Genomic DNA, 25833 nt, shown 5'->3' with positions numbered 1-25833 from the left:
GTAGATGGATGGTGTTCTAGAATATGATAGTTCTGTTGTGGTGTAGATGGATGGTGTTCTAGAATATGATAGTTCTGTTGTGGTGTAGATGGATGGTGTTCTAGAATATGATAGTTCTGTTGTGGTGTAGATGGATGGTGTTCTAGAATATGATAGTTCTGTTGTGGTGTAGATGGATGGTGTTCTAGAATATGATAGTTCTGTTGTGGTGTAGATGGATGCCATGTTTTTTTATGCAAACTAAGCTGTTCACATTAGTCTATTTAAACAGACCCCATTTCAAAGGAAACGAGCACTCATTAAGATCAGGTGTGGCCAGATAGTGGGCGTGGCCAACACACCTGATTTGAGAGTTTTGTAGACACTGAGAACAAAATGTATTTGTTTTTAAATAACATTCTCTGAAAGTTACTAAAATCATCCCCCAAAATGTTACGTTCCCAGAATGTAGTAAATGTATGAAATTAAATAGAACCACATGGGAACTTGGGTGAAATGTTTGTAGAAGTACTGAAATTCCCACAGAAGAGCGCTGTTTCTTAATGTTCTGAACAATTAAAGAACACGTCTTTAAATTGAACCACGAGGAAACGTGTAGGGAACGTAATGCTGAAATTCCCACAGAAGAACATTGTTTCTTAACGTTCTCTGAACTATTTGAGAACATTCCCAATGTCAAACCGTTTGGATCATTTTCTTTTAACATGACCAAAATGTTAATTACATTTAACCATGTTAGAACTTTTAGGAAACTTTCTGTCAAAGTAATGAAATACCAAGAAAATAACGGTTACATTTTTTTTTTAAATGTTTCAAACCCAAGCAACTATTCTGCACCGTTTCCAGAAAGTTGTGGGAAAGTTTTATGCTAAATAACAATAGGACAACCACGCTCTCACCAAGCTCTAAAAAACATATGGTTCTCAGAACGTTCTGTGTTAGCTGGGCCAGTCTTCTTTAACATTTTAGGTTTGATTTATTCTCTAAATTTTTTTTGTAAAGAATTCCTTTGAAAAAAGAAAAAATAACTGCAAACGCAAAACTCTGCACCTGCCTGCACAAACCATAACAAAGACGCAGTGTGTGTGTGTGTGTGAATCATCAATATTGTACCCACTGAGAGGGGCTGTATTGACCCAGTGCTGTTGTTTGGTTCTTTCAGGGACTGTGGGAGTGTCAAGGGGACCTGTGAGGACGAAGCCTCCATCATGTACGCCTGGGCCCGAAATGCCCCACCCACCAGGCTACCCCCAGGTACACAGTCTCTCTCTTACTTTTTCCCTTTAATCTCTCTCTCTCTCTCGCCATTTCATCTTTCTCTCTCTCCTCCCAATCACTCTCTTTCTGCTTCATCTTTCTCTCTCTTTGTGCCTTCCATCTTTCTCTCCCTCCATCTTTCTCTCTTCTCCACCTCTCTCTCACTGGAGAGAGGAGAGATCAGACTCTACCCCAGTGCTCTCTGGAGAGAGGAGAGATCAGATTCTACCCCAGTGAGCTCTGGAGAGAGTAGAGATCAGATTCTACCCCAGTGCTCTCTGGAGAGAGTAGAGATCAGATTCTACCCCAGTGAGCTCTGGAGAGAGTAGAGATCAGATTCTACCCCAGTGCTCTCTGGAGAGGGGAGAGATCAGATTCTACCCCAGTGAGCTCTGGAGAGAGTAGAGATCAGATTCTACCCCAGTGCTCTCTGGAGAGGGGAGAGATCAGATTCTACCCCAGTGAGCTCTGGAGAGAGTAGAGATCAGATTCTACCCCAGTGCTCTCTGGAGAGAGTAGAGATCAGATTCTACCCCAGTGAGCTCTGGAGAGAGTAGATCCATGATTGGTAATCCTGCGGCTTTAGCCTGCGTTACTGTAATTGCTCTCCAATGAGTTCTTTCCTTATCAATGCATCTCATTCTTGCAGCCCTCACAGAGACCTTAATTACTTGTGCCTGTCCTTTTTTCTTTGTTTTTTTTCTCTCCCAGATGTCGGTTTTAAAGTTGGAGGGAAATCCAGAATCACTTACTTTGTGCTGCAAATCCACTATGGGGATGTCCACGCTTTTAGTGGTGAGTGGTGATTGGTGATAAAACTTCAGTAGGGTTGCAAAATTCCCTGTAATTTCCCCCAAAAATGCACAGGTTTTCTATAAATCCCGGTTGGAGTATTCCTGGAATCATGAGGGGAAAAGCAGGAATGACTGCGGTCACCAACCCTGGTCCTGGAGCTACACGCCATACAGGGGTCTGATCCAGTCCAGCATTAACACACCCCATTTAGCCAATCAATTCATCTGTTTTAGGGCTGGGTTGAAACAAAAGTCTGTGACCCATGTAGCCCCGCAGAACCAGATTGGGTGACCCCTGTAGCCCCGCAGAACCAGATTGGGTGACCCCTGTAGCCCCGCAGAACCAGATTGGGTGACCCCTGTAGCCCCGCAGAACCAGATTGGGTGACCCCTGTATTAAAAAAAAGTGATGAATTCACCTAGACTGTAATATTGTGCCTGCTTTGTATTCAAATACAGTACCTGGTAATTATTGTACCGTTCATTACTCTCGTAGTTAATATGTGTTTATCACCAAGCGTTTCCAGTTTTGTTTTATTCAGGCTTTCACGACCAGATTATTTTAATTAGGGACTCAAAACAGTTATTGTTCCCCCACAGCATTAAGTGGTTATTGTTCTCTTCCCCCCACAATGAGCTCCCAAAAGACTCAACAGCAAACCTTTGTGTTGTTCCACGTTCGTTGCGACAGCTTCGCCCCCAGTGGCAGCTGAGAGAGAGTTCTTTCACTAAGTGGCCATTGATTGTGCATTGAGTGAGTCTGCTTCCCAAAGGGAACCCTATTCCCTATGTAGTGCACTAATTTTGACCAGGGCCCAATAGGGGAGTGTATTGGCATTAGAATACTACATTGGAGTGGATGTCTCTTCTCCCCAATATAAGTCAGGACAGGCACACCATAAAGGGTATTTTCTTAGGGAAATAGCTGGGCTGCCTGAAATTACTGGGCTTGTCTGGAATGACTGGGCTGCCTGATATTACTGGGCTGCCTGATATTACTGGGCTGCCTGAAATTACTGGGCTGTCTGGAATGACTGGGCTGCCTGAAATTACTGGGCTGTCTGGAATGACTGGGCTGCCTGATATTACTGGGCTGTCTGGAATGACTGGGCTGCCTGATATTACTGGGCTGCCTGATATTACTGGGCTGTCTGGAATTACTGGGCTGCCTGAAATTACTGGGCTGTCTGGAATGACTGGGCTGCCTGATATTACTGGGCTGCCTGATATTACTGGGCTGTCTGGAATGACTGGGCTGCCTGATATTACTGGGCTGCCTGATATTGCTGGGCTACCTGAAATGACTGGGCTGCCTGACATTACTGGGCTGCCTGACATTACTGGGCTGCCTGACATTACTGGGCTGCCTTGAGGCAGCATGCAAATGTTGCATGTCTATGACCGGAATCACAAACAATAGTTGGTTTGGTGGAAGACGCCAGTACTTTTACCTAGAAAACAAAGAGACGCTCAACAGATGTTTGAGGATAATGGTGTAGTTTATTACCGTAAAACAGACATTTGAGGATAATGGTGTAGTTAATTATCGTAAAGCAGACATTTGAGGATAATGGTGTAGTTAATTACCGTAAAACGGCAGTTAGCGTAGTGGTTAGAGCGTTGGGCCAGTAAACGAAAGGTTGATGGACTGAATCCCTGAGCTGACAAGGTAAAAAAAACGTTGTTCTGCCCCTGAACAAAGCAGTTAACCCACTGTTCCTAGGCCGTCATTGTAAATAACAATTTATTCTTAACTGACTTGCCTAGTTAAATAAAGGTAAAATATATATATTTTTTTAAACAACAAAAAAAAACAGACGCTTGAGGAAAATGGTGTAGTTGTTACCGTAAAACTTCAACTTAAACGCGAGTCTCAAATAGCCCTTTTAGTAGCTGGGCAACTGCACACAACTGCTGGGTCTAAATGAATTGTTTAGGAGGTTTAATGTTTGAGTTGTTACGTTAAATAATTCAGTACTGACTCAAAACAAGTGATGGCCAGTAAGAAACTGCTAGCCATTGGCTGCTAACAGCTGAGAGCTACTAGCTAACTGGCAAGCACAAAAACAGTCAATAACTTTGGGAGTGCAGAACTGAGAACTGTAATACCTGCTGTGTAGTCACAGTCAAGGAGGAGAATAATTATTCAGTCAAGGAAAGTTTTTATTTATTTTTTTAAAACATTTTTAAAAATGGAGGCACACCAAGACAAAATAAGTGTGACACAGTGTGTCAATGATAACACATTAGTGCAGGAAATGAAGAAGTTGATTATAATGCTGGACATGAATGCTGGAATTAAACAATTAACTATGCAAATGAGTCCTCTCTGGGGAGTACAGATGTGTGTGTTGTGTGCCTGCCCACATGTATTAGAATGCAGACCAGCTTCTCAGGATTATTGTATGTTAATAGGCAGCTCCAGAAATAAACCCTATGGTATTGCTGTGTAGCCACAGGGGCAGGAGCTCTGGGGCTACAGCTAGCCGCCGCGGCGCTAGCTTACTTCAATGGGCTTGTCTGGTGTTTGCTTAAACCCCCCTGTGTAGACATGGCTAGCCTATTGGGTGGGAGGGACGACGACGACTCAATCTGTGTCCTAAATGGCACCCTATTCCCTAAATGGTGCACTACTTTCAATCAGAACCCTATGGGCCCTGGTCCAAAGTAGTGCACGGTGAAGATAATAGGGAGCCATAATAGTGCTGTAATTGAATAATGTATTACGGTGCTTTACAGTCGTAAAGGAACACCTGCAGTAGAGAGTGAATCGGACTGGGCTTCATCAAAACAGCATTCTGGGGTAGCCTAGTGGTTAGAGCGTTGGACTAGTAACCGGAAGGTTGCGAGTTCAAACCCCCGAGCTGACAAGGTACAAATCTGTCGTTCTGCCCCTGAACAGGCAGTTAACCCACTGTTCCTAGGCCGTCATTGAAAATCAGAATTTGTTCTTAACTGACTTGCCTAGTTAAATAAAAGGTCAAATGAAAAAATAATAAAAATCGTTAATTTGTTGTCGGCTAATTGCACGTTTTTTGTTTCAGACCACCATAGAGATTGCTCAGGACTTACCTTACGAATGACTTCCAAACCGTAAGTATTATATCAATTACCTGTAGTACATTTCCATATTTACAGGAAATACTATGTAATCATTTACTGTAATTTATAACCATTGTATATGTCTGCAGCTTCGCAGGCTAGTTGGATTGGGTTGGGACAGACACAAACAGCCCAATTTGGGTGATCCATTCAGTTGAACAGAGAGAACATTTGACTTGTATTGGTCTGCGTCCCAAATGGCACCATATTCCCTTTATATTGCACTACTTTTTAAAACATGGCCGATAAGGCTCTTGTCAAATATAGTGCACTACATAGGGAATAGGGGCCCCATTTTGGGATCCCCTTATATGACCGATTAACCTACAATACTTATCAACTGTGGGCAGCATCATAAGTGTGATGTGAGTGGAATGATGTCCAACCCAGCACTTTGTATTGGCCTCCTTATTTGAAACAACGGCTGAAACGGTGGATAAATATAAATGAAAAAGTATGCAATTTTATGAAGAAAAAAAAGACTAGGATTTATTATAGGCATTGGTTGAAGCTCAGTATTAAACTAAAATCTCCCTACCATCATATCTAAGCCAACATGAAGCAAATCGAGTTGAAAATGAGAAAATCAACTTGATTGGAGGTCATGAACTGTCCGTACGTTACCGAGAACCACATATACGATTTTTTAACAGGGTCGTTAACAATTTAGTTTTAAGAGTATTTATTGCGCCTACCTAGCTCAAATTCTAGATGTCGGATTAAAACGAGACTATAGTGTTCATAAAGTGACCATCGGACTTGACTAAATTTGTAGGTGCAACAGTTTATTACATTTATAATTTATCGATCTCACAAGCTCATTTCTGACCATTAAGAACCAACAACGTGCTACCTTTTTGTAGCATTTCTGACAATTTTGATTAGCTAGGTAGCTAGCTAGCTAACGTTACTTAGCTAATGTTTGCTTGATTGTACAAAGTCCAGCAGCTAGCCTCTGGAGCTAGCTAGCTAACACCAGTCAGCTGAAAGCTAGCTAGCTAACTAACAAACAGGCAAAGTAAGGTAGCTAGCTATTTTTGTTTATGGAAGGTTTGTTACACAAATAACTTCCGCCATTTAGCAAGCTAGCTAGTTAGAGCCAGACAAAAACAGCTGAAGCTAGCTAATGATAGCTAGTTCATGTCCAAATGCCAGTCCTTTCCACAAAACATAGCTAGCAAGCTAACGTACATCAGCTCAAAACCAACCCCAAACTTTGGACAAATTGTCATGCTGCTAACTTACTATGCATGCAATGGGCTTTTGCAACACTAGCTAGCTACTCCATAGTCCAGGCAACAGTAAGAGCTAGCCACATTTCACTGTCTGACAGGACACAACTCAAACTGCTGAGAATTTGTTTTGCTGTCTGACGTTAACAGAGCCTCCTGGCTCTATTGTGCACTGACTGCAGTGTGCATGTACATGTGCATGCTTGCTAGCTTAAGAAAAACTCACCAGTTTAACATCTATAATACATTCCAGTATGCTCCTCCCCCTTGTCTTCATTACATGTTTTAATCATGTGTGCTGATCAACAGTGCCAAACTTACAACTCTGCCATTTGTTGGATATTTTTAAACTCTGCCATGCACACCTGTGTGAAGCTAGCCACAATGAGGATTAGCCACAATAGTGGAATTTGCAGTTCGCCTTCAAAATAAAAGTCCCCCATATGAAAGTGATCCAAACTGATACAAATAGTTGAAAGGGAAAGGGGGATACCTAGTCAATTGACCAACTGAATGCATTCAGCTGAAATTACGCATTTAACCCAACCCCTCTGAATCAGAGAGGTGCGGGGGGCTGCCTTAATCGACTTCCATGTCTTCGGCGCCCGGGGAACAGCCATATTTGGACTAGATGAAAAAAACATTTTAAGTGAGAATTGGCATTGGTCTGAAGCCGAAAATGAAAGGAAATTCACATGAGCACCAAAATGCCTATTTCAACCGTGCTCTACCGAGGTTTTCCAGCACACGGCTTTGACATACTACAGTAAGTATTGTACTACAAACTATGTGTAAGCAGGTTGCTTGGGATTCAAACCTTCTCAATCAGCCTAATTCATACTCTTCAGAGGGATAATGAACTTTACACTGTCCTGCTATTACAATTATATATGGTGTATACTGGTGTATATATACAGAACCAGTCAAAAGTTTAGACACACCTACTCATTCCAGGGTTTTTCTTTATTTTTTACTATTTTCTACATTGTAGAATAATAGTGAAGACATCAAAACTAACACATATGGAATCATGTAGTAACCCAAAAAGTGTTAAACTTATCAAAATATATTTAATATTTGAGATTCTTCAAAGTAGCCACCCTTTGCCTTGATGACAGCTTTGCACATTCTTTGCATTCTGTCAACCAGCTTCATGAGGTAGTCACCTGGAATGCATTTCAATTAACAGGTGTGCCTTGTTAAATGTTAATTTGTGGAATTTCTTTCCTTAATGCATTTTAGACAATTAGTTGTGTTGTGACAAGGTGGGGGTGGTATACAGAAGATCGCTCTATTTGGTAAAAGACCAAGTCCATATTTTAGCAAGAACAGCTCAAATAAGCAAAGAAAAACGAAAGTCCATCATTACTTTAACATCTCTGAACCACCCATCCGGATCCGGTATAATTGTCATCAGCAACGCTGAATAGCATAGCGCCACAGTCAAATAACATTACTAGAAAATATTCATATTCATGAAATCACAAGTGCAATATTGCAAAACACAGTTTAGCATTTTGTTAATCCACCTGTTGTCTCAGATTTTGAAATTATGCTTTACAGCGAAAGTAATTCAATACAATGGCATGTTTAGCTAAAATGACATGTCAATGACATGCTTTTCTAAAATAAAGGTATAGTGAAATACAGTCATGCACCACATTACTACAAGGCAAAACAGCTCAATCAAGCCTAATGGTCTTGTCATTGTGAAAGCAAAGGTTGCATTCAAAGCAAACATGAAAGGTAGCAGAATGGGATAATGTCTTACTGTGGTGTGTGAGGAATCCAATACTTTAAAATCACGTTTTTTTAAAACATTTTTGCCTAAATGACATACCCTAATCTAACTGCCTGTAGCTCGGGCCCTGAAGCAAGGATATGCATATTCTTGGTACCATTAGAAAGTAAATACTTTGCAGTTTGTGGAAATGTGAAATAAATGTAGGCGAAAATAACACAACACAATAGATCTGGTAAAAGACTATACAAAGAAAAAAAACAGCCTTTTTTTCAACCACCATCTTTGAAATGCAACAGAAAGGTCCCTGTTCCAGCCATCACTCTGGTTGTAATTCCAATGGTGTCCACAAGATGGCAGCAGTGTACGTGCAAAGTTTCAGATGGATAACTTGAAGTATGAGCGAACTATATGACATTTAGTGTAAAGTCACCCAGGTACATTTGGGCAAATCGTGAAGGAGACATTTGCGTTCATATTACATTTTTCTGCAAAAATATCGTCAAATCTGTATACTTGGACTTCGATTCAGCGTTTCCAGTATTAGTAGAAATATCATAAGTTCAACATTTGCTAAACAATCAGTTTTCATAACTTTATAACTCTGAATATTCTTATAATTTTTGTCCAAAAGGAAAAGGCATGCTGTCGTACAAGGTTAGTAGTTACATTTTACGACAGATACATGATTTTCGGATTCTCCTGTAAAGCCCAGCTCATTGGCTATCTAGCTAGCTTTGTTTGACCCCAATTGGTGCTTATTTGACAAAGTTAGTCATTCAAGTGAAGACCGCCCGCGTCATCGGCGTGCCATGGAGTCGCTCTCTGACCAAATATGGTGTCCTATAGGATATACTACACCCCTAATGATATAGTGAAGTCTCGTTACGTTCTAGTTGACTGGTTGAAACAACATTTAGGGTTAGATTTCAAAGATTCCTTTCTTTGCAAATTGAGCGAGTGGAAATACAAAATCGATCGTGCATGCTATATGGACATTTTTAGGTTATGAAAAATGATTTTATCTAACAAAACGACACTTCATGTCATCTCTGGGACCCTTTGGATGATTAATCAGAGCAAGATTTCAGAATGTAAGTACACATTTAACCTTCAGGTGAATTTATCAAACCTATCGCGGTGAACAAATGTGTTCTGTTGTTAGGAGCTCACCTCAAACAATAGCATGGCATTTTCTCACAGTAATAGCTACTGTAAATTGGACTGTGCAGTTATATTAACAAGAATTTAACCTTTCAGCCAATATAAGACACTTATATGTACCGACATTTGTTGTATCTCTAAAATCTAAAATGATGACAAGGCGCTGCATGATTTACAACTGTCCCGTCGACGGGACGCCAATCCCTAAGAAGAACTTGTATGTGGTACAAATCACATTATTGTGCAACCACATCCTCTAATAGTATAAGTTAAGCTGTTTGAGAAGGTTTAAATCCTAAGAAACCTGCCTACACATAGTCTGAAGTAAAATACCAACATAGCTACTGTAGTAGGTTAAAGCTGTGTGCTGGAAAGCCTTGGTAGAGCATGGGTGGAATAGACATTGTGGTGCTCATCTGAATTTCCTTTATTTTTTTGGCTTCAGACCAACGCCTATTCTCACTTAAATCGTAGTTTTTGTTTTTTAATTTATAAATAGTTTCTGTACCTTGTGCTGTCAGAGAGAAATTACATTATTGAAACGGGTCATTGACCGAAGTTCAACGTATTGTACCGTTCCACTGTTTCCTCTGAGTGATGGAATAAGAGGTGGCTGATGGATAAAGGTGCCGGCTCCAGTCCGCTTCCTCCTTTGTCTCCATACTCCAGTTTCACTCCACTGCCATACTACTGGATGGGCACATTTATTGTCTGTAGCAGTCTGTCTCCATTCTGGCTCAAACTAGAGGGAGTAATGTCTATCTATGGTGTCCTGGGAATAACTAATTATAGCAGTCTGTTGCCATTCTGGCTCAAACTAGAGGGAGTAATGTCTATCTATGGTGTCCTGGGAATAACTAATTATAGCAGTCTGTTGCCATTCTGGCTCAAACTAGAGGGAGTAATGTCTATCTATGGTGTCCTGGGAATAACTGATTATAGCAGTCTGTTGCCATTCTGGCTCAAACTAGAGGGAGTAATGTCTATCTATGGTGTCCTGGGAATAACTAATTATAGCAGTCTGTTGCCATTCTGGCTCACAAGATAGGTTTCCATCCAATTGGCGACAGATTTTCATTCTAAGATCTGCGTAAAAGCAATATTTCTCTCCAGAGATGGTTCCATCAAATGTACTTGTTGTCGATAAATGGCTGTGCGTGATGACGTAGTGCACATTTAAACTAATAACTTTTGTGTTTAAATTCCCATGTACCGAATAAACATAAAGGTTAAATTGGTTTCCATCAATACATGTTAAATGGGAATCCATCAATACATGTTAAATGGGAATCCATCAATACATGTTAAATGTATTGATGGATTCCCATTCCCTTTTAACATGTATTGATGGATTCCCATTTAACATGTATTGATGGATTCCCATTCCCATGTTAAATGGGAATCTATCAATACAAGTTAAATGGGAATCTATCAATACAAGTTAAATGGGAATCCATCAATACAAGTTAAATGGGAATCCATCAATACAAGTTAAATGGGAATCTATCAATACAAGTTAAATGGGAATCCATCAATACATGTTAAATGGGAATCCATCAATACATGTTAAATGGGAATCCATCAATACATGTTAAATGGGAATCCATCAATACATGTTAAATGGGAATCTATCAATACAAGTTAAATGGGAATCTATCAATACAAGTTAAATGGGAATCCATCAATACATGTTAAATGGGAATGGGAATCCATCAATACATGTTAAATGGGAATCCATCAATACATGTTAAATGGGAATCCATCAATACATGTTAAATGGGAATCCATCAATACATGTTAAATGGGAATCCATCAATACATGTTAAATGGGAATCCATCAATACATGTTAAATGGGAATGGGAATCCATCAATACATGTTAAATGGGAATCCATCAATACATGTTAAATGGGAATCCATCAATACATGTTAAATGGGAATCCATCAATACATGTTAAATGGGAATCCATCAATACATGTTAAATGGGAATCCATCAATACATGTTAAATGGGAATCCATCAATACATGTTAAATGGGAATCCATCAATACATGTTAAATGGGAATCCATTGCATTTTCAACACTACTGATGTTTTTTTCCACTATAAATGTTGCATCATATAGCGAATGTGCCCATTTTGGTCTCTCCAGCCAAAACCTTGCAGATACAGTGTGGGTATAGCATACATTATGAGATGATTATGGATAAGAGGGAGATCATTTTTAATTGTCAAACGACAGCCAAGCATGGATCATCATGTCACCAGAATGAGACCCTCCATATTGATTAGAAAGGAGCCTCATGCTCATCACGGTGCACTTTGATCATCCTGTGAAGTTCATCATCATGTATTTAATCTGAAGCCTAATAAATTGTATGCTTTCCTGAGTCGTAGTGAGAGGACCACACAACTCAAACTTTACATCGATAGGATTGTTATTATATCAATATTTGCGTATAAAGATGTTTCCACTGCTATTTCTCGCATTATTAATTTTACGGACACAAAAAGATCCCACCTTCTCTAGAGTATTTTGTTTTGTCAACAATTGGAAGTTTATCGACATATGGCCTGTTATGACGTTTTTATCCAACATGTACTTTACTTTGATAAAAAGGTTGAGTACAGCAGAAATGTGCTTATTTTAACCCTTTGATTAACAAGCAAAAAAATAATTTTGTTGAGTCTGTGATTAACATAATCCATTTGTTGATCAGATGAAAGTGTTTTCAAATCGAATGTCATTTGTCACATGCGCCGAATACAAGTGTAGACCTTACAGTGAAATGCTGACTTACAAAACCCTTAAGCAACAATGCAGTTTTAAGAAAAAGAAGTGAAAAGTGAAAAATAGATAAGTCAAATATAAAATAATGAAAGAGCAGCTGTAAAATAACAGTAGCGAGACTATATACAGGGGTCACCGGTTAGTCGAGGTAATACAGTGGGGCAAAAAAAGTATTTAGTCAGCCACCAATTGTGCAAGTTCTCCCCCTTAAAAAGATGAGGCCTGTAATTTTCATCATAGGTACACTTCAACTATGACAGACAAAATTAGAAAAATAAATCCAGAAAATAAATCACATTGTAGGATTTTTTATGAATTTATTTGCAAATTAGGGTGGAAAATAAGTATTTGGTCACCTACAAACAAGCAAGATTTCTGGCTCTTACAGACCTGTAACATCTTCTGTAAGAGGCTCCTCTGTCCTCCACTCGTTACCTGTATTAATGGCACCTGTTTGAACTTGTTATCAGTATAAAAGACACCTGTCCACAACCTCAAACAGTCACACTCCAAACTCCACTATGGTAAAGACCAAAGAGCTGTCAAAGGACACCAGAAACAAAATTGTAGACCTGCACCAGGCTGGGAATACTGAATCTGCAATAGGTAAGCAGCTTGGTTTGAAGAAATCCACTGTGGGAGCAATTATTAGGAAATGGAAGACATACAAGACCACTGATAATCTCCCTCGATCTGGGGCTCCACGCAAGATCTCACCCCGTGGGGTCAAAATGATCACAAGAATAGTCTATGTCTAGGGTGGATGGAGTCTTTTAACAATTTTTAGGGCCTTCCTCTGACACCGCCTGGTATAGAGGTCTTGGATGGCTGGAAGCTTGGCCCCAGTGATGTAGTGGGCTGTTCGCACTACCCTCTGTGCCTTGCGGACAAAGGCAGAGCAGTTGCCATAACAGGCAGTGATGCAACCAGTGATGCTCTCAATGGTGAAGCTGTAGACATTTTTGAGGATCTGAGGACCCATGCCAAATCTTTTCATTCTCCTGAGTGGAATAGGTGTTGTCGTGCCCTCTTCACGACTGTCTTGGTGTGTTTGGACCATGATAGTTTGTTGGTGATGTGGACACCAAGGAACTTGAAGCTCTCTACCTGCTCCACTGATTCACTACAGCCGCGCCGATGAGAATGGGGACGTGCTCAGTCCTCCTTTACCTGTAGTCCACAATCATCTCCTTTGTCTTAATCACGTTGAGGGAGAGGTTGTTATTCTGGCACCACACGTCCAACCTAACGTGGTACTATCCACCCTGTTTAATGTCAGTGCTTCTACACCTGCATTGCTTGCTGTTTGGGGTTTTAGGCTGGGTTTCTGTACAGCACTTTGAGATATCAGCTGATGTACGAAGGCCTATATAAATAGATTTGATTTGATTTGATATAAAACAGACTTCAGAACAGTGTCCACTAACGTGAAACTCTCCATCCTGTTTAATGACAGTGTAAAGCTGACTTCAGATCTGTGTCCACTAACAAACTATCCACCTTGTATAGAGTCATTGTAAAATAATCTCACCACCCGTTGACTCCAGATCAGTGTTTGACTTAGCCTCTTTGTCTATTCTCTTTCCACAGACAGCCCTTCATTGCTGGCATGTATCTGATGATGTCTGTGACCACCGTCATCCCTCCAGGAAATCAAGGTATGTTGTGTGTGTGTCTGGTTGGGTGTCTGTCTGTGTATCTGTCTCTTGTGTATCTGTCTGTGTGTCTGTATGAGTTCAGAGAGGCCACTCCACTCACTGTGTGCAGCACAAGGCTTGTCCAATCCCCCTCTCCCCATTACGTTGTCAGGACATACATTCAATTTTGGCAGTTGACTACTTCCACCGGAAAACATTTATTTTGTAATTACAAGTCAGTGGGACATGGGAATGAGGGAATTTATCACTTTGAGATAGCTAGCCCCCCCCCCCCCCATCCCCCGTCTGGGTCATTTGCACAAATGTATTTGTGTTGTCGTTGGTCCAGGAGGCAGTAACAGTAGCTCATTTCTTTTCTATGTGGTAATGGCTTGTAAAAGCTTGGGGAGCTATTTTGAACCTGTTTTTTGTTTGTTGTTGTTCTTGTCAGTATCATATTTATCCGCAAGACATCAGCAGCAGTTAAGGAAAAATACCAGCGTATCGTGTAGGCTAAGTGATCCACGATGATGCGTTTTCCCTTTTCCTGTTTTGTAAATGGACGGTAAATGGATGTTTCGCTAATGTTTTCTCATTGCATTGGTACCGCAGCACCGAGTCTAGGACCAAAAGGCTCCTTAACAGCTTCTACCCCTAAGCCTTAAGACTGCTGAACACTTAATCAAATGGCCACCGGACTATTTACATCGACTCCAGCCGACGCTTGGCATTGCGCATGTTGATCTTAGGCTTGTGTACTGCTGCTCGGGCATGGAAACTCATTTCATGAAGCACTCGACAAACAGTTTTTGTGCTGACGTTGATTGCAGAGGCAGTTTTGAACTCGGTAGTAAGTGTTGCAACCGAGGATAGACAATTTTTTTACGCGCTACGCACTTCAAGACTGGGCGGTCTCGTTCTGTGAGCTTGTGTGGCCTACCACCTCGTGGCTGAGCCGTTATTGCTCCTAGACGTTTCCACTTCACAATAGCAGCACTCACAGTTGACCGGGGTCAGCTCTAGCACGGCAGTAATTTGACGAACTGACTTGTTGGAAAGTTAGCATCCTATTACGGTGCCAGGTTGAAAGTCACTGATCTCTTCAGTAAGGCCATTTTACTACCAGTGTTTGTCTATGGAGATTGCATGGCGGAGTGCTTGATTTTATACACCTGTCAGCGACGGGTGTGGTTGAAATAGCCATATCCACTCATTTAAAGGGGTGTCCACATACTTTTGTATATATAGTGTATGTGTATTTTCTGTATGCTCATGCAGTTGTTGAATAGAGCATTTCAGATTAGTCATCTGGCCTATTCATCTGTGTGTTTTTGATTCTTTCCACAGTTACAAACGCAGACGTGGCTTGCACTTATAACTCATATCCCATATACCCGTTTGCCTTCAGAACCCACACGCACAAGCTTGGTAAGCAACAGATTTCACACGTTTCTTATTTTATGAGAAATCGGACTAATTTATTAGCAAATTGTCATGCAAATGCCAGAATTGCTGCATCAAGATCAAGCATTTTTACCTGCATATATCGCGAAAACACTGATTCTATGACATACAGTAACATACCGATTTTTGTTTAGGTCATTTGTTTTCTACTGAAGTAATCTGAATTGATTCCTAATTGGTTTTGCCGTCTCCTATCCCAGGACAAGTTGTCAGTGGTTACAGGATTCGAGACGGGAAGTGGACTCTGATTGGACGACAGACTCCTCAGTTACCACAGGTAGGGTGTCTGGCCATGTCACAGTTATCTCTGCTCCCTCCAAAAGTGTTGCACTTGTTCATGTCCCTTCACTGATTTCAAAGGAAATGACTGGTATAAGAAATATGGTGGAAACTCCCACTAGCCAATGCCTCTTCCAATCCAATTTGAAGACTTGTGGGGAGTAGTGAATGAGTGCATCAGATATTATTGCAGGGATTTCTCTGTCATTGTGGTCCAAACAGTGTAAAAAAAAAGAAAAAGCCAGAAAAACGCTTTGTCTAAACTTAAACCAGGTAGAAAAGTTAATGTAACTCTATAATTTTTTTATATTATAATCTTTGAGAACTTACAAACTCCAAAATAAAATCTAGACAGACAGGGAGAATGGAAAATGATCAAAACAACTAATTTAGCAGTATTGAATTTGTTATTATGTTTGGGCAAAAGAACACAGCATCAGCCATGGCAAAATGCATAAAATTGCAGTCAATTTTCTACCCGCAGGCTGCAATGTTTTTATTTGTTGGCTTTATTGTAGGCAATTTTTACACAGTGGCAATAGAAGTTACTTTTAAATTTGTATCATTTTCATTTAGATATAACATTTTTTTCTTCTTCTGGTTAGGCTATATTGATCTCACTCTTTAGTAATTTGTGTGGCTACATTTTTTAATCACAGTGCTTAAAGCATCAGACAAGCTCAGTAGCCTACATATAGTTCATTTTATTCAAACCGGGTGTATTTATAAATGGAAAAATACATGTTTTAATATTTACGACCAATTGATTGAAAGACCCAAGTTATTTTTTAATTCGGGGACAGCCCTAAAAGACAGCCAACTTTTCTATAGCCCACTAGAGAGAGAAAAACTTAGCTAGACTGTGGTTTTACTATTAAACTCTATGCTGCTATTGTTTTTAATTTCGTAAAAGCAGCTTGTGTTTCTTAAGCAGGCAAAGGGTATGTAACTAGAAGGCTGGTGGTGACTTGTTAGCTACGGGGGTGGGTGTGTGTGGGTATGGGTGGGTATGGGTGGGTGTGTGTGGGTGTGGGTGGATATGGGTGGGTGTGGGTGGGCTTTCCTGACTTGAATTGAAATTCACCCTGTACTTAAAAAAGTGTAGGCCTAACTAACTCTAGTTCTTGATTAGTCGGTCTTCTCTACTCATAGCTTCAGTCTGTGCTAATGAACAGTGGGCTATTGCGTGCAGTCACTTCCCTTCCTCTCTGCCTCCTTCCCTTCCTCTGCCTCCTTCCCTTCCTTTTTGCCTCCTTCCCTTCCTCTTTCCCTCCTTCCCTTCCCCTCTGCCTCCCTCCGTCCTCTCCCTACTTCCCTCCCTCTCTCCCTCCCTCTGTCCTCTCTCCCTCCCTATGTCCTCTCTCCCTCCCTCTGTCCTCTCTCCCTCCCTCTGTCCTCTCTCCCTCCCTCTGTCCTCTCTCCCTCCCTCCGTCCTCTCTCCCTCCCTCCGCCCTCTCTCCCTCCCTCCGCCCTCTCTCCCTCCCTCCGCCCTCTCTCCCTCCCTCCGCCCTCTCTCCCTCCCTCCGTCTTCTCTCCCTCCCTCCGTCCTCTCTCCCTCCCTCCTTCCCGTCCTCTCTCCCTCTGTCCTCTCTCCCTCCGTCCTCTCTCCCTCCTTCCCATCCTCTCTCTCTCCCTCTGTCCTCTCGCCCTCCTTCCCTTCCTCTCTCCCTCCCTCCGTCCTCTCTCCCTCCCTCCCTTCCTCTCTCCCTCCCTCCTTCCCTTCCTCTCTCCCTCCGTCCTCTCTCCCTCCTTCCCTTCCTCTCTCCCTCCTTCCCTTCCTCTCTCCCTCCTTCCCTTCCTCTCTCCCTCCCTCCGTCCTCTCCCTCCCTCCGTCCTCTCCCTCCCTCCGTCCTCTCCCTCCCTCCGTCCTCTCCCTCCCTCCGTCCTCTCCCTCCCTCCTTCCCTTCCTCTCTCCCTCCTTCCCTTCCTCTCTGCCTCCTTCCCTTCCTCTCTGCCTCCTTTCCTTCCTCTCTCCCTCCTTCCTTCCCTCCCTCCTTCTCTTCCTCCTTCCTTCCTCTCTCTCTCCCTCCTTCTCGTCCTCTCCCTCCTTCCCTTCCTCTCTGCCTCCTTTCCTTCCTCTCTCCCTCCCTCCTTCCTTCCCTCCCTCCCTCCCTCCTTCTCTCCCTCCTTCCCTTCCTCTCTGCCTCCTTTCCTTCCTCTCTCCCTCCTTCGTTCCCTCCCTCCCTCCTTCTCTCCCTCCCTCTCTCCCTCCTTCCCTACCTCTGTCCTCTCTCCCTCCTTCCCTCTCTCCTTCCCTTCCTCTCTCCATCATTCCTTCCTTTATCCATCCTTACCTTCCTCTCTCCATCCTTCCCTTCCTCTCTATGTGTGTGTGTGAGCTCAGGCTGTTCCAGACTGCGTCGCAGGGGGCTGGGACAGCTCAGCGCTGCCTTTAGCGCGTCAGAACATTAGACAGATTAGAAACACAAAGAGGGCTTTTGTCCCATGCTGCCCGCGCTGTCACTCCAACACTTCATGAGCCAAAGACGCTCCAGCCCACTCGACAATGCTAAGGAATCCGCCTGGATTTGGGGGGCTTAGTCGTTACCGCAATGTATCGATATCTCCATTTTGAAGGTCTTGGGATGCTGCCTGCAATGTTGGTTGTGTAGTGTGTAGCCACACTGATAATGACTTCATGGATGGTTGTGTAGTCTCACCAATAAGGACTTTATGGATGGCTGTGTAGCCACACTGATAATGACTTTATGGATGGCTGTGTAGCCACACTGATAATGACTTTATGGATGGCTGTGTAGCCACACCGATAATGACTTTATGGATGGCTGTGTAGCCACACCGGTAATGACTTTATGGATGGCTGTGTAGCCACACTGATAATGACTTTATGGATGGCTTTGTAGCCACACTGATAATGACTTTATGGATGGCTTTGCAGCCACACCGATAATGACTTCATGGATGGCTGTGTAGCCACACTGATAATGACTTTATGGATGGTTGATTCCATCTGGTTTGTTAGGACTCCCCTCTGGACTTAGGGCTACAGGTTGTGCTAGTGCTGGGTACCAGTCTTTGGCATGACACAGAGTTGCAGGGAGTGGCATGATGGCACAAAGACTGGTACCCAGGCTAGGCTAGCTGAGGTTCTGTTAGAGATTAGAAGTGCTGAGCGATTAATGCTTTTTGAGGTCAGTTTCAGTTTTGATTATTTATTTATTTAACATGAAATGCACAATGCATTATGCGGGTTGAATGCTGTAACAACACAGAATAAAAGTCCCATGATGGTAGTGACTGTCCATTACTGCTTATCACTTATTAACCATCATTTATTCACATTACTATATTAAAATATTTCAGTTGTTGTGTATATTACATTCGTTTTATTTGATAACTTTATTATTTCATTCCAAGTCATCATCTCATCTCTGTAGAGCTGCTGCCTACGCTGTCTGACAAAATTACTATTTTGTAGTTCTTCAAAGTAAATAAGGCTTACTATTATAACTGCTGAATACCAACTATCAATCACCTAGATCATGTATTTTCAGGTAGAGATACCTCACGAAGCAACAGCTACTCTCCATATAACCTCACGATTCTGCGTTCTCTCTCCCGTAGCATATAAACACAGACCGGACAAGTAGATGCACACTGAATTATGGTCATTGTAGTTAATTACCAGGTTTTGTGCGCTAAACTATGTAGAATATTGGCCTGTCGGAAACTACAACTACCTACTACATTGTACAGTTCAGGCTGGATCTGATTTATCTCTAGAGAAACTGTGCCATGTATGCATTGAGCTCACAGAAAAAAAACGAACAAAATGGAATTCAAATTGGACTATAGATTAGAGGCTCTGTTCAATCAAACCGGCTAACCAGATTTTGGGGAAAAGTCAAACACATTATCTATCTTCCCGCCTTGTACTGTCCACTCACTTCACATTTGGGATTCATCGTATTCATGTGTTATCTTGGTTGCTGGGTTTGTTTAAACAGCGGTTTTATTTAAATCTGGTTGCTTGCAGATTGAACAAATGTAGCACCAAAGTTTAGTATAGTACAGTACACAATCATCTATTGTACTGTCTCTACACACCAGAATTGACCTGTACAGTTGCTGCTTAAGTCAATAAAGCTTCAAAAGGAATTATGTTTAAAATAAATAGTGTAGGTACATGCTTGAGAATAAAACAATTTTTTTCTCTCTCAGGGACCTGTATTTTGACAGGCTTTCTGTTCTGCACTGATTTTTTTGATAATTGTGTATTTTGAATCAATGCCCATACTAACTCCAATCTCAAAACCCTATTTTGCCCTTCATTAGTTTGACCCTCACTGAGTATGACACAATTTACAGGACCTATCATCTAGTCCAATCTACCATACCCTGTTATTGAGGACCTATCATCTAGTCCAATCTACCATACCCTGTTATTGAGGACCTAAAATCTAGTCCAATCTACCATACCCTGTTATTGAGGACCATCTAGTCCAGTGGTTCCTAAACTTCTAGTCCCGTACCCCTTCAATCATTCAACCTCCAGCTGTACCCCCTCTAGCACCAGGGTCAGCTGTACCCCCTCTAGGCACCGGGTCAGCGCACTTTCAAATGTTGTTTTTTTGCCATCATTGTAAGCCTGCCACACACACACACACACACACTATACATCACATTTATTAAACATAATAATGAGTGTGAGTTTTTGTCACAACCCGGCTCGTGGGAAGTGACAAAGAGCTCTTGTAGGACCAGGGCACAAATAATAATATAATAATAATCAATAATGTTGCTCTTTAGTTAGATATCTTACATATAAAACTTTTATTTGTTCATCGACAATTGTGAATAACTCCCCACAGGTTAATGAGAAGGGTGGCTTGAAAGGATGCACATAACTCTGTAATGTTCGGTTGTATTGGAGAGCGTGTCAGTGTTAAATCATTTTCCACACACAGTCTGTGCCTGTATTTAGTTTTCATGCTAGTGACCGCCGAGAATCCACTCTAACGTAGGTACGTGGTTGCAAAGGGCATCATGAGCAGCAGCTACCATCATGAGCAGCAGCTACCAACATGAGCAGCAGCTACGTTTGGCTACATACGGACCGTTAGTGGAATTCCTGCAAGAGAGTAACGGTTAATGTGATTGGATGTTAATTATTTCACTAGGCTACCTGTATTTGACATTGTGTTGTTATTTCGCTGAACACAAGATGGTTTCATTTGATATTTGCCAGGGAAATGAGGCTACTCAGGCGAGGGGGAAAAAAACCTCACCCAAATGTATAGCCCCGTTGGAAAATATAAGTGGACAGTTTGAAAATGTGAAGAGATAAAAAAAAGTACAAAATAAATATGTATTATTTTTTTTAAATGTAAACCACATTTATTTGGCGTATCCCCGACGGCATTGTGTTTGGGAATACCTGATCCAATCCAATCTACCCCACCCTGTTATTGAGGAGTGACCATCTAGTCCAATCTACACCACCCTGTTATTGAGGAGAGACCATCTAGTCCAATCTACCCCACCCTGTTATTGAGGAGAGACCATCTAGTCCAATCTACCCCACCCTGTTATTGAGGAGCGACTCATGGAAAAGGATACAGAAAATTGGAGATAAGGGTGTGTGTGTGAGATTAAGGACGGGTCCCAAATGGCACCATATTCTATACATAGTGCACTAAGTAGTGCACTTTATAGGAATAGGGTGCCATTGGGGACTCAGACTAAAAATAGCTATTTTCCACATCTATGCCCCGGAGCTGGCCTTCCCACTTTAACAATGACAGTGTCCCTGCTCCAGTCTTATCCTCCATGTCAGGCTTATGCATCCTAATGACCATGCTCTCTCCCCCCCCCCACATGCTCCCAGTGCCCTTTAGTCCAAGTGCTTTTATCTCACTGTCGCATCTCACAGCTCCTGACACGAAGCTGTCACAGAGAGTTGAGACTTTCAAAATGCCACTTAAGGAAGGACACAAAGAAAACGACGAAAGCATGGCCAAGTGCGTGTCCGATTGGCCGCCGTTCCTCTCCTCATTCACCCAGTAGAGCTGTCCAGTTTTGAGCCAACTGGAGGGTTGCTACAATCTGGTTAAATTGAAAAGTCGGAAGCCCCGCCTAGTTCTAAAAGTTATCTTTTAAAATAAGATTTTAAACATAACTCTAAGCTTAATCTTTCTGCTAACATTATCCTAACCCTGACCTTAAATTAAGATTTTGAAAAAGCACAGTTTCATTTTCATACCTTTTTTAAGAGCCTAATTTGATGTTGCAGCTTGGCCAGTTGTGGTAACCCAACTGGAGACCTGTAACCTTGTTGTGTATGGATTATAAGATATTTGGGAGAGTAATGGAGTGCAGTTTACATGTCACACACCAAGCTGTCAGTAGGTTATTGGGGAGCAATGCGAGAACTAGTATTCTAGTGTGTTCCTACAGTGGAATGCAGGGGGGGAGGAGGAGGAGATAAGCAAAGAGCACATTTAGATAACCATGGCTGAACATCGTTGTCGTGTAATAGTCACTCTTAATGACTCCCATATCTCTGAAGCTGTGAATATATTCGTTCTGAATAATGGTGGGTTTTGTTGTTCGTGTTAAGTTGGTTTCTAACCTCCGGCTTCAATTTGATGTTGTTTAAATCCTTGAATAGACTTGTGTTTCAAGCAGCACTCCCACTGTTATTTTCCAAACAGGATGCATGCAGCACATTGCTTAACCCCAAAGTATTTATAGCTTTGGAGATGTATCAGTATATCTCTTATTGCTCTGGCTCCATTGGTTCGTGTTGTATCCCAGTAACTGGAGAAGAACCTCATATTATGCTTTTAGTGGGGTGTTTTGTACAGTACCAGTCAAACGTTCAACGGTCATTCAATGGTTTTTCTTTATTTTTACTTTTTTTTCTACATTGTAGAATAATAGTGAAGACATCAACTATTAAATATGGAATCATGTAGTAACCAAAAAAAGTGTTAAACAAATGAAAATATAGTTTCTATTTTAGATTCTTTAAAGTAGTCACCCTTTGCCTTGATTGACGGCTTTGCACACTCTTGGCATTCTCTCAACCAGCTTCTTGAGGATTATTTTCCAACACTTTTGAAGGAGTTCCCACATATGCTGAGTACTTGTTGGCTGCTTTTCCAACTCATCCCAAACCATCTCAATTCGGTTGAGGTCGGGTGATTGTGGAGGCCAGATCATCTGATGCAGCTCTCCATCCCTCTCCTTCTTGGTAAAATTGTCCTTACACAGCCTGGAGGTGTGTTGGGTCCTTGTCCTGTTGAAAAACATATTTTTGTCCCACTAAGCGCAAACCAGATGGGATGGCGTATCGCAGCAGAATGCTGTGGTTGCCATGCTGGTTAAATATATCACTGACAGTGTCACCAGCAAAGCACCCCCACACCACCTTCTCCATGCTTCACGGTGGGAGCCACACATTCGGAGATCATCCGTTCATCTACTCTGCGTCTCACAAAGACACAGCGGTTGGAACCAAAAATCTCAAATTTGGACTCATCAGACCAAAGGACAGATTTCCACCGATCTAATGTCCATTGCTCATGTTTCTTGGCCCAAGCAACTCTCTTCTTATTATTTGTGTCCTTTAGTAGTGGTTTCTTTGCAGCAATTTGACTATGAAGGCCGGATTCACACAGTCTACTCGGAACAGTTGATGTCGAGATGTGTCTATAACTTGAACTCTGTGAAGCATTTATTTGGGCTGCAATCTGAGGTACTGGTAACTCTAATGAACTTGTCCTCTGCACCAGAGGTAAATCTGGGTCTTCCTTTCCTATGGCGGTCCATATGAGAGCCAGTTTCACCATAGAGCTTGATGGTTTTTGAGACTGCACCATTTGGAAATTTTTCTTTGCTTATTTGAGCTGTTCTTGCCATAATGTGGACTTAGCCCTATTTGGTAAAATACCATCTTCTGTATACCCTCCCTCCCTACCTTGTCACAACACAACTGATTGGCTCAAATGCATTTAAGAAGGAAAGAAATTCAACAAATTAACTTTTAACAAGTCACACCTGTTAATTGAAATTCATTCCGGGTGACTACCTCATGTAGCTGGTTAATTATTATTAACAGATTATTTTACTTATAATTAACTGTATCACAATTCCAGTGGGTCAGAAGTTTACATACACTATGACAGCTTGGAAAATTCCAGAAAATTATGTCATGGCTTTAGAAGCTTGATAGGCTAATTGACATAATTTGAGTCAATTGGAAGAGTACCTGTGGATGTATTTCAAGGCCTACCTTCACTGGTAGGTACGCCATCCGCAACAGTCAGGAAGTTTAAGCTTGGTCGCAAATGGGTCTTCCAAATGGACAATGACCCCAAGCATACTTCCAAAATGGCTTAAGGACAACAAAGTCAAGGTATTGGAGTGGCCATTACAAAGCCCTGACCTCAATCCTATAGAAAATTTGTGGGCAGAACTGAAAAGGCGTGTGCAAGCAAGGAGGCCTACAAACCTGACTCAGTTACACCAGCTTTCTCACGAGGAATGGGCCAAAATTCATCCAACTTATTGTGAGAAGCTTGTGGAAGGCTACCCGAAACGTTTGAACCAATTTAAACAATTTAAAGGCAATGCTATTGAATACTTACTGACTGTATGTAAACTTCTGACCCACTGGGAATGTGATGAAAGAAATAAAAGCTGAAATAAATCATTCCCTCTACTATTATTCTGACATTTCACATTCTTAAAATAAAGTGGTGATCCTAACTGACCTAAGACAGGGAATTTTTACTAAGATTAAATGTCAGGAATTGTGAAAAACTCGAGTTTAAATGTATTTGGCTGAGGTGTATGTAAACTTCCCGACTTCAACTGTGTATAACGTATAGGATTTAACGTTTGGCCAATGAGACCGTGTCCAAGTTCAAGTTCTCAGGTAGAATGCCCTGTTTTTATTTCATCACACTCACAATCGTAAGCTATTTTCTGTAATTAGCTCGCCATTAACTTGTAAAGAATTATCTTGTTGTGAGTTTATTTTCCTATAATAATGAATGCAAATTAGCTGAAGACATTTGTCAGCTATATGATGTGGTCATTATTTGAACTGGCTAGCCAGCTAACTTATCATTAACTAGCTAACAAGCTAGATACAAATCAAAACATGGTTTAGAAAGTTGCTTTTAGTTTCCTGGTTTGCTAGATTGACATATAGTAAATTCATTTTTTAAACGGATGGGTTTATTGGTGTTAAAATACACCAGTTATGCTATTTTGGACGACCAGGCTGCAGATGTCATGCACCCTGTCATTTTAGTTTTTAAGACTTTTTCACAACGACAATTTTGATGTCGGATGACAATAAAATGTTCATGATGTCAGGGAGACAACTGTCTCCAGACATGTCAATAGACATAGTATAAACCAGACTTCAATCGGTTGTTTCCTACACTACTCCCTCTGTTTAGCACATGGCCTCACATTTGAATCCTTAAAGAGATGGCTAAGGCTTAAGAGGGTGTGAACTTTTGCTGAATGGGTGTAGACAAAGAGGAGCTCTCCAGTAGGTATACCAAAACCTTTTTCTTAAAAGTGGGGTTACTGGCCAGACATTTTAATTTGACCCTTTCATAAATTCAGCCACGTGTACAATCGGACCCATAGCACTTTCAGATCATGCCTTTGTCCACCTCCGCTTTGACCTCTACAAAAACATCCCGAGGTCAAAGAGCTGGAAATTCAACACCTCCATGTTATCAAACGAAGCGTTCCATACATTGGTAACTACATGGATAGACAACTACACACAAGACAACAAAGATTCTCCTGTTTCTCCGGCCACAATATGGGACGCTGTTAAAGTCACACTTAAGAGGTCATCTAATTGCATATGCTTCCTCTAAGAAAAAAGCAATGGAAGGTCACAGGCTAGATCTGGAGAGGGAGCTGGAACGCTGTGAAAAAATACATAAACAATCCCCAGACAGCACCTCCTGGAGTCAACCTAAAGCAGCCAAAGCCAAACTGAATTTGGACTATACTCGGGAGATTAAAAAAAAGTTTTCTTTACTAAAAATAAATACCATGAGTATAGCAATAGGCCCAGTAGATTGCTTGCTTACCAATTAAAAAAGGAGCAGTCAGAGCGTACAATCACGGCTATCCAAACAGCAGAGGACAAGGTCACATATGACCCCCCCAAAAAATCAACTTAACTTTTCATGATTTTTACTGCAAACTATATACCTCTGAGAGAAAACACACGGAGGCAGAACTCCACTCTTTCCTAGAGGGAATCTCACTACCTAAACTATCAGAGACCGACCAAGAAGATCTCAACTCCCCCTTCACTCCTGAGGAGATCCTGGAGGCAATTACCTCCATGCCACCTAATAAGTCCCCAGGCCC

At 41.6% G+C, this 25833-nt stretch overlaps 1 protein-coding gene across 5 annotated transcripts in view; it reads left to right on the top strand.

Moving 5' to 3' along the window:
* The window catches only part of pam (peptidylglycine alpha-amidating monooxygenase), a 156090-nt gene that overhangs the window by 44420 nt on the left and 85837 nt on the right, over positions 1–25833 (top strand). For all 5 annotated transcript variants that reach the window (XM_036976720.1, XM_036976721.1, XM_036976719.1 and 2 more), the window contains 6 exons: positions 1163–1254; positions 1969–2052; positions 5096–5144; positions 13670–13737; positions 15064–15144; positions 15381–15457. In XM_036976720.1, coding sequence (XP_036832615.1) covers positions 1163–1254; positions 1969–2052; positions 5096–5144; positions 13670–13737; positions 15064–15144; positions 15381–15457 — 451 coding nt within the window. The remainder of the gene's footprint in view (positions 1–1162; positions 1255–1968; positions 2053–5095; positions 5145–13669; positions 13738–15063; positions 15145–15380; positions 15458–25833) is intronic.

The sequence above is a fragment of the Oncorhynchus mykiss genome, chromosome 5, assembly GCF_013265735.2.
Source record: "Oncorhynchus mykiss isolate Arlee chromosome 5, USDA_OmykA_1.1, whole genome shotgun sequence".
NCBI lineage: Eukaryota > Metazoa > Chordata > Actinopteri > Salmoniformes > Salmonidae > Oncorhynchus > Oncorhynchus mykiss.
Note: the sequence above shows the minus strand (reverse complement) of the source record. Positions and strands in the feature narration are given on the sequence as shown.